Source organism: Triticum aestivum, chromosome 4D (assembly GCF_018294505.1).
Source record: "Triticum aestivum cultivar Chinese Spring chromosome 4D, IWGSC CS RefSeq v2.1, whole genome shotgun sequence".
In the NCBI taxonomy this organism is placed as follows: domain Eukaryota; kingdom Viridiplantae; phylum Streptophyta; class Magnoliopsida; order Poales; family Poaceae; genus Triticum; species Triticum aestivum.
The window spans coordinates 400,571,540-400,581,114 of NC_057805.1; the positions used below are offsets into that span (position 1 = coordinate 400,571,540).

The window sequence follows — 9,575 nt, forward strand, 5'->3', positions numbered from 1 at the left end:
AAGGACTCACTAGTTCACCTCGCCGAGGCCATCATCGACCCCTACTACAGAGACATGAAGGATTTGTGCAACAAGGACAAGCGTGCCTGGCACTCGGCCTGGATGGAGAAACTCGACAAAGCTCACGTCGTGTACGTGGCCAAGGAGGCGTACACGAGCTATGACATGTACAGGCGGATCTTTGACATGAGGAAGTCCCTCCTTCCCCAAAACGGCCAAGGATCCAGCCGGAAGCAGAGCAATGGCAAGTGTGGTCGCAACAATAAGTAGATGATTAGATCCTCGTTTCTCCTACTTTAGTATGCATGTAATTGCTTTCTTTGGTGTGTGGAAATGTTATGTGTGTAGTCACTTGTGTAATTGTATGCTTAATTTGGTTATGCAATGCTGTCTTTTTAAGTATATATGTTGATGCTGTGTAGACAGAGCGTAGATGTTGTGCGAACAAAGAAAATCACATCACACACGGACTAAACAATGGAACCCGTCGGTGATGATTTCATCAATCACTCACAGTTGTATACCAGCAATCGTTTGCTCACAACACATACGTCTTATTAGAAGCAATCGTCTGCGTTATTATCGGTCTTTGCACACATTTCTGATTACAGACCTGTTTGCCGCGTATCGCACATATCTTGTTAAGTTGAACCGTTTCTGTTCTCTTGTCTCAACGCAAACAGTTCATCCGAGTGAACCGCATGCCGTATATCGCACACACCTTGATCTGGCTGACCGTTTCTTTTGTGTTGCCTAATCACAAACAGTTCATCTGAGTGAACCGTATGCTGTACATCGCACACACCTTCATTTGGCTGCCCGTTTCTTTTGTTCATCCTCATCGCAAACGGTTAATTGAGCTAAACCGTATGCCCTGCATCGCACACGCAACTAAAATCTGAACCGTGTTTGATGCATCCTCCATCGCAAAGGTTTTGCACCTTTTTTGACGGTTATTTTACACCACCGTTTGCGATTATGGCATCGCACACAGTTTCATTGAAGGGTCTCTGATCGTAGTGTCGCGTTAGCAGCATCTTGTAGTAGTGAAGGAAATATAAATAACAACTTTATTATTGCCTCTAGGGCATATTTCCTTCATAAAGGTGCTCTACAGGTATCTCCGAGGGTGTCTATTGAGTTGGCATGGATCAAGACTGGGATTTGTCACCCCATATGGTGGAGAGGTATCTCAGGGCCCACTCGGTAATACAACATCACAAGAAGCTTGCAAGCAATGTGACTAGTGAGTTAGTGATACGTCTCCAACGTATCTATAATTTTTTATTATTCCATGCTATTATATTATCTGTTTTGGATGTTTAATGGGCTTTAATACGCTCTTTTATATTATTTTTGGGACTAACCTATTAACCAAAGGCCCAGTGCCAGTTTCTGTTTTTTTTTGCATATTTCAGTGTTTTGCTGAAAAGGAGTACCAAACGGAATCCAAGCAGAATGAAACCTTCGCGATGATCTTTCTTGGAACGAAAGCAATCCAGAAGACTTGGAGTTGAAGTCTGGAACTCCGCGAGGCGGCCATGAGGCAGGAGGGCGCGCCCGGGGGGGTAGGCGCACCCCCCACCCTCGTGGGCCCCACGAAGCTCCACCGACGTACTTCTTTCGCCTATATATACTCTTATACCCTAAAAACATCAGGGGGAGCCACGAAACCACTTTTCTACCGCCGCAACCTTCTGTACTCGTGAGATCCCATCTTGGGGCCTTTTGCGGCGCTCTGCCGGAAGGGGAATCGATCGCGGAGGGCTTCTACATCAACACCATAGCCTCTCCGATGATGTGTGAGTAGTTTACCACAGACCTTCGGGTCCATAGTTATTAGCTAGATGGCTTCTTCTCTCTCTTTGATTCTCAATACAAAGTTCTCCTCGATGTTCATGGAGATCTATTTGATGTAATACTCTTTTGCGGTGTGTTTACCGAGATCCGATGAATTGTGGATTTATGATCAAGTTTATCTATGAACAATATTTGGTTCTTCTCTGAATTCTTATATGCATGATTTGATATCTTTGCAAGTCTCTCCGAATTATCGGTTTAGTTTGGCCTACTAGATTGATCTTTCTTGCAATGGGAGAAGTGCTTAGCTTTGGGTTCAATCTTGTGGTGTCCTTTCCCAGTGACAGTAGGGGCAGCAAGGCACGTATTGTATTGTTGCCATCAAGGATAAAAAGATGGGGTTTATATCATATTGCTTTAGTTTATCCCTCTACATCATGTCATCTTGCTTAATGCGTTACTATGTTCTTATGAACTTAATACTCTAGATGCATGCTGGATAGCGGTCGATGTGTGGAGTAATAGTAGTAGATGCAGAATCGTTTCGGTCTACTTGACACGGACGTGATGCCTATATTCGTGATCATTGCCTAGATATTCTCATAACTATGCGCTTTTCTATCAATTGTTCGGCAGTAATTTGTTCACCCACCGTAATACATGCTATCTTGAAAGAAGCCACTAGTGAAACCTATGGCCCCCGGCTCTATTTTACATCATATAAGTTTCCGATCTATAATTCTAGTTTCCTATTTATTTTATGTTGCAATCTTTACTTTCCAATCTATACAACAAAAATACCAAAAATATTTATCTTACTATCTTTATTAGATCCCACTTTTGCGAGTGACCGTGAAGGGATTGACAACCCCTTTATCGCGTTGGTTGCAAGGTTCTTGATTGTTTGTGCAGGTACTAGGTGACTTGCGTGTTATCTCCTACTGGATTGATACCTTGGTTCTCAAAAACTGAGGGAAATACTTACGCTACTTTGCTGCATCACCCTTTCCTCTTCAAGGGAAAACCAACGCATGCTCAAGAGGTAGCAGTTAGCCATGGGATCTTGTATTACGGAACGAGTAAAGAGACTTGCTGGTAACGAGATTGAACTAGGTATGGAGATACCGATGATCGAATCTCGGGCAAGTAACATACCGACAGACAAAGGGAACTGCATACAGGATTAGCTGAATCCTTGACATCGAGGTTCGACCGATAAGATCTTCATAGAATATGGGGGAACCAGTATGGACATCCAGGTCCCGCTATTGGTTATTGACCGTAGAGGTGTCTCCGTCATGTCTGCATAGTTCTCGAACCCGCACGGTCTACACACTTAACGTTTGGTGACGATATAAGTATAGTTGAGTCATTATGGTGGTTATCGAAGGTTCTTCGGAGTCCCGGATGAGATCCCGGACATGACGAGGAACTCTGGAATGGTCCGGAGGTGAAGATTGATATATTGGACGAAGGGTATTGGAGTCCGGAATTGTTCCGGAGGTACCGAGTGATGACGAGCATGACCGAAAGGGGTTTTGGGGGTCCCCGACAAGTGTTAGGGGGGCTCATGGGCTAAGGGGAGGGGGCACACTAGCCCACTAAGGGGTTGTGCGCCCCCCACACCCCATCCCACCTTGCAAGAAGGGGTGGGGTGCCTCCCTAGGGTTTTGCCTCCACCTAGCTTGGGGGCCAAGTCTCCTAAGGGGAGGGCCAAAACCCATCTAGGGTCTCCCATCCCTTGTGGCCGCCGCCCCCTAGATGGGATATAGGGCGCCCCCTCCTCCTCCATTCCCCCTATATATAGAGGGGTAGAGGGAGGGCAGCCGCACCCCATCGATGCCACGACGCTGCCCTCCCTCTCCCTCGTAGTCCTTCTTCTTCTCCATGAGGCTTGGCGAAGCCCTGTTGAGATTTCTCCACCACTGCCGTCGTGCTGCCGGAGGACTCGAGCTACTACTTCACCATCGCTCACTGGATTGAGGAGGTGAAGGCGTCATCAAGCCATATGTGTGTTGAACGCGGAGGTGTCGTCCGTTCGGCACTTGGATCGGGAGTTCGCGGGACGAATCGTGATTGAATTGCGAAGACGTTCCACTACATCATCCGCGTTTCTTAATGCTTCCGCTTAGCGATCTACAAGGGTATGTAGATGCAATCTCTCCTATCATAGATGTGCATCTCCTAGATTGATCTTGGTGAGCGTAGGAAATTTTTTGTTTCCCATGCAACGTTCCCCAACATTATTCTCCATCAATACAAAAGCTTCTACAATTGCTCTTTCTACTCTTTTACTTATTGTCGCTTTGCCTACCACTATCCGCTTTTAATCTTGTAGCTGGCAAGAACAAGGGGAGTGACGCGGCCCTTGCCTTTGTTGGGCGCAAGCAATTGTGTTGTGTTTGTGTGCAGGTACTACTAACGTTGTTAGTGTGGTGCCTACTACTAGTTCGAAAACCTTGGTTCTTAACTAAGGGAAATACTCTCTGCTGCTGTGCTACATCACCTTTCCTCTTTGGGGAATCCAGCAACTCCTATGGGAGTAGCGGGTTGCCCTTTGGATGGCTATAAAGTTGTGAATATGTGAAATGAGTTGTCTAATGAATTGCAAGACGGCACAAAAGATGTAATACAGGATCCTGCGATGAAGAACAACAAGCTTGAGAGGAGAATCAACAAAACCGAGGTTGAAAATCAAAGTGAGCAACAAGATAGGAGAATGAGGGCAAAGATGCACAAAGAGCAGGTGATTAATTCGATGGATAGGATGCTGGTATTTTATTATTATATTTTTAGTTGTTTGATATAATTAGTAAATAGTCATAGTTAACTTTTGAGGTCCAATTATAGATGCCCTTTGAACCAATCTAGCCTCTTTTCTGTTGAAAAAATAACAAGAAAGCTCAAAAGCCGATGGCTAAGAGTACAAAATAAAAAAGAACAAAACATGGTGCAACACAACAACTTGTACAAACAAGCAGTGCCAGACAAGTGGTGCAATCCTTTGGAATCCACCTAGGGCAATCTAGCATGCTGATACATCAAGGGTGTGTCTAGAACTCAGTCGACTGAGACTTAATGAAGTCTCAGTCGAGTGACATCAGCGTAGTTGTTTTGCTACGAGCGGCACGGCTAGATGCTGCAATCGGTGACGAAAACTGTTGCGACAGTTTTCCAGTCAATGACAAGTGACGCTGCAAGCTGTGCAACTAAATGATACAACCATCAATGACGGATGTTGCGACCGGCGAGACGAAGTGCTACGAACGATGAGAGCAGATGTTGTGACCGGTGAGATGACATGCTGCAATCAGCAATGACGGATGCTGCCACCGATAGAAATACGTGTTGCGAACAGTGCGACAAAATGCCGCGAGGTCCATTGGATGATGCTTAATCCAGCACAAATCTTCGTGCAAAAATCAACAGCTGAACAGTCGACTGAACTTGATTAAATTTCAGTCTATTGAGTTTTAGGCTTAAGCCCGGTATATAAAAGTAGAGCGAAAAGATAACACAAAGGACTGTCGCGTCTCAATGCTAGTACTCCCTCTGTAAAAGAAATATAAGAGCAGCTGGAAACTGCAACAAAACCTGATCTTTGGTCTTCAGAGTAAAGCAAAGCATTGCAGTAAATTACAGTGACACACATTCACAAAACGAACCAAATCACTGCACGCAACACCCAAACTAAGAACTTTCTAGATCAGTCGCTAAATTCAGTTATGCTCCGATATCATCTGGCTGCCACTTCATTGACAATCCTAATGTTCTCCTCCGAGCTGGGCTGCCATAGCTTCTCGAACGCGTCGCCCACCGGCAACGGCTGCACCAGCATCGAGAGGCTGAACACCACGTCGGCCATCTTCGGCCGCCGCGCCGCGTCCTCCTCCGTGCAAGCCCTCGCCATGCCGGCCAGGCTGAGTGCCGCATCCAAGTAGTACTCGTCCCCAAGGGCGGGGTCCATCCACTTCCTCAGCTTGGCGTCCCTCTTGTCCCCGGCCTCCAGCACCGCCCGGATGTCCCTCCATAGCATGCCGATCTCCGCGCCGACGCGCGCCTCCATGGCCGTCCTGCCGGAGAGAAGCTCGAGGACAAGTAGGCCGAAGGCGAACACGTCGCTGCTCGTCGCCGCGGCGTCGGCCATCGCCGGCGTGGCCACGGAGAAGTTGGATATCCTGGCCCTGAAGTCCGCGGTGAGGAGGATGTTCCGTGCGCGGACGTCACCGTGCACCATGCTCGGCTGAGTGTGCTCGTGCATGTATAGTAGGCCGTTGGCGACGTCGAACGCGATGCCCAGCCTCTGGTTCCACGAGAGCGTGTCCGCTGATGAGCTCGACGACGGCAGCGAGGACGGAGGCTTCTGGTACAGCCACTTGTCGAGCGAGCCCTTCTCGGCGAACTCGTACACGAGGAAGGTGTAGTCCCCATCGGCGCCGATGGATATGCCGGCCAGCCTGATGAGGTTGGCGTGGTTGACCATCTGCATCATCCTCAGCTCCGCCGACACGTCGCCTTTCGCCGGCTTCACCGCGAACACCTCGCCTTCTAGCTTGGCCCGGTAGTAGGAGCTGCCGATCCTGCACCGTTCGTCCAAGTTCATCGTCGCTTCCATGATCTCCGCTGTGCCGAAGATGACAGGCTTGTCGATGAACTGCGACACGCTGGTGAGCAGCTTGTCCCCTCCGTTGATCATGCGCGCGATGGAACTGCTGCTCTGAATCCCGTAGGCGTTCTGGTTGAAACAAAACCTCGGGCTCGCGAACCTGGACGCCGAGTGCACCGTGGCCTTCTTCTCGCGGTACCTCCGGTACGCGAAGATCGCCGCGCACAAGGCGGCGACCGCGATGAGAGACCCGGCGATGCTCGCCGCGACGGTGGCACCCGAGAAGCGCTTGCTAACTCCGGGATCGCCGGTGCTCGCGCTCGCGCCATATTGCAGCGGAGGAAGCACCGGCGGCCGCGCCACCGGGATCAGCATCGGCAGCATCGTCGTGGAGGTGAAGTCGGCGCTGACGTTGTTCACCGCAGCGATCGCGCTCGCGCTAGAGTTCATCAGCTTGCTCACCTCGGACATGGTGTCGACAGGTCGCCACATGTAGGTGACGAGCAGCTGCGCCCCGCCGCTCCGCTCCGCCGGCGTGGGGCACCGGCAGAAGAGCGGCACGGTGACCAGCTGCGAGACATTGAGCTTGTTGAAGACCGCCTGCGGGTTGAGCTCCTGGATGACGTCGGGGGTGGTGAGGTTCTCGAAGCCGGTGAGCGCGAGCGCGTAGAAGGTGTCGCCGGAGCGGATGGGGTAGGTGACGTTGACGAAGGAGCGGTTGCCGGTGCAGCCGCAGCGGACGGGCACGAGCAGCGGCTGGTCGGGCAGCAGCGCCGCGCCCTCGGCGTCGAGGCTGAGGCCGTTGGCGCTGGCGATCATGGCCCGGCTCACGCCGAAGAGGTCCGAGATGGCGCCGAGGTCGAGGGACCCCGGGGCCTGCGTGCGGTACAGGACGAACGTGTCGCACGGGGCCGGCACGAGGCACGCGAAGCGCCCGGTGCCGTTGGCGGCGCCCTGCGCGCCGCAGCGGCGGAAGGCGAGGGCGAGGGCGAGCAAGAGGCAGCAGAGGAAGCGGCGGGGGTCCATTTGGCGCGCTCCGTGCCGCGGCCAGGGTTCGTGTCGTGTGCCGCGGAATGGGAATGCGGTGGTGGAAGTGGCCAAGGGGTGTGGGCTCGGTTTAGTATACGTAGCTAGTGGCGTGCAGGGCGGCGGCTGGCTCCGGTGGTTGTTCGGGTCAATAAACCGCGGTGGGCTTTTGTCGCGGCTCTGGAGTTTTTGATTCCGCACTCCAATTCCCGCTGAGCGACTCAGATGCCGTCCCTTCCCCTGCCTGCATTAGACCCGATTAGTTTTGCAAGCAGGCATGATTTGATGCTGAGTAAACACCGCTCTGCAGGTAGCGTCTTCAGGTAATCTATGAGGCGGGCTGCTATATTCTGCAGGCAGCCATGTTTGATTACTCTGTATTAGTAGTATACTCTGTTAACTGGAGGAGGTAGCTTTCGTGTGTGATTGATTGCACTTGCAGTGGGAACAGCGGAACGGGTCCGCCGTCTCCTTGATTGGAGAAAGTGTATGCCAGATGATAATACTCCCTCTCTCTCAGTTTAAAGGGAGTACTACCGGTATCGTTTTCAGAGGAAAATTCAGGATTATACAATAAGCTACTGTACACGCTAACCAACAAGTTATTCATGCGCCCTGTGCGATCTTTTAGCAGCAAACTGTAATACCCACTAATCATATACAGTACAGATACAGCGTGTAGATATCTGTGTGCCAGCCGAGTTGATAGATTGGTCCTGGTATCGCCGCAGGAAGACCGTACGATCCCATTGGGCTATGTCCAAAGCATAATAAACGAGGAACGCCGCAAGTGATTCAGGTGTTACCCTTGTTTTCACTGGAGTCTACAAACATCTATTAAACGGGAAAGAATCCAGCATAAACGAGGAACGCCGCAAGTGATTCAGGTTACCCTTGTTTTCACTCGAGTCTACAAACATCTATTAAACCGGAAAGAAACCAGCCCTTTCACAAAGAGAAGAAATGGCTCTATCTTCTTTATCTATTCTCCAACTAGACGATGCCGCGTGCATTGCTGAGGGAATTTGTAAAAAAAATATTTCGATTGTATTTGGTTGTATGGACTATGAATTTTAATGTTATAATATAAAAACTAAAATTTGAGGTACATATTATTTACTGTATTTAATTATTGAGTTGTATCTTTTCCCGTGCATATTTGCATGTTGAAGTAAACATTTTTTATGCATGTTTGCATGTTGAGGTGGCACATGTGCATGTTGAGAGAAATAAGAATTATTGAGTTGAGTTTTTTTTCCATGCATGTTTGCTTGTTGAGGTGGACCTTACCCTTTCATGTTGGTATCATGAGGTGGCATGTGTGGGCACATGTTGAGAGAAATACATTAGTGGGGACTAGCAATTTAGATATAGTAAGATCTCGCTTAGGATCTCTAAGAAAAGTATCACGAAACAACACATTCCAATTTTGTGGGCATCTTCATAAAAAAGAACTCGTCCTTCATGTCCTTGATCGTGAGTATTTCCGTGTATGCGTGCGGTGATGTGCATATGTTTGCACCTTCCCTGGTGCTCCTAAATGAAACAATAACCTAAAGAAAATAAGAATGAGTTTGACACCACATCATACCATCACATGCAAGTTTTTGTTCAAATGGAACGCAACAAAGTTTAGGAAAAATAAACATAGGTATGTCACTCGTGACAACAAGAACGAAACAAAATGCCCATGGAATTGATATATGGTTGGCCAAATGAGTATGCCTCATGATAGGACGAACAATGGCAACAAAAATCTCTGCATGCCAGAGGATCATGAGCTAATTGGCCGCCTCTTCTTTTGTCTTACTCGTTTCAGCTTAAGCAGAAAGCTCACTCAATTGTTTAAAATTATCGTGTGGCACTTCGCGAATGATTTGTTTTGTCTCTTTGGTGGATATGATTGATCTCAATCATTTTAATACTCATCTTTGGCTTACCTTTTTTGTACGGTTTTGCTAATCCCAAGTCATCTGAGATTTGTTATATTTAAATCGGTTCTTCTAAAAATCAACTTAGATATAAAGAAAAATCTCAGTCGAGAACATTCTAGGCCTATACTTCGCCATTCTTAATTTTTGTGAGAAGCTTACCCTTCATACTACCAGTCAACATAAGAACACTTGAGTGTCTGAAAGAAATA

General features: G+C 48.6%; 1 protein-coding gene across 1 annotated transcript; it reads right to left on the bottom strand.

Annotated features, from left to right (window-relative positions):
* Positions 1-5,383: 5,383 nt before the first annotated feature.
* On the bottom strand, positions 5,384-7,478 carry LOC123100128 (serine/threonine receptor-like kinase NFP). Its single transcript, XM_044522104.1, has one exon. It carries the CDS (start codon positions 7,430-7,432, stop codon positions 5,537-5,539), a length of 1,896 nt encoding a protein of 631 aa, XP_044378039.1. The 5' UTR covers positions 7,433-7,478; the 3' UTR covers positions 5,384-5,536.
* Positions 7,479-9,575: the final 2,097 nt, after the last annotated feature.

Bases quoted from the DNA above. Each gene is read 5' to 3' on its own strand.
- LOC123100128 (XM_044522104.1), bottom strand. From the start codon at position 7,432: ATGGACCCCCGCCGCTTCCTCTGCTGCCTCTTGCTCGCCCTCGCCCTC.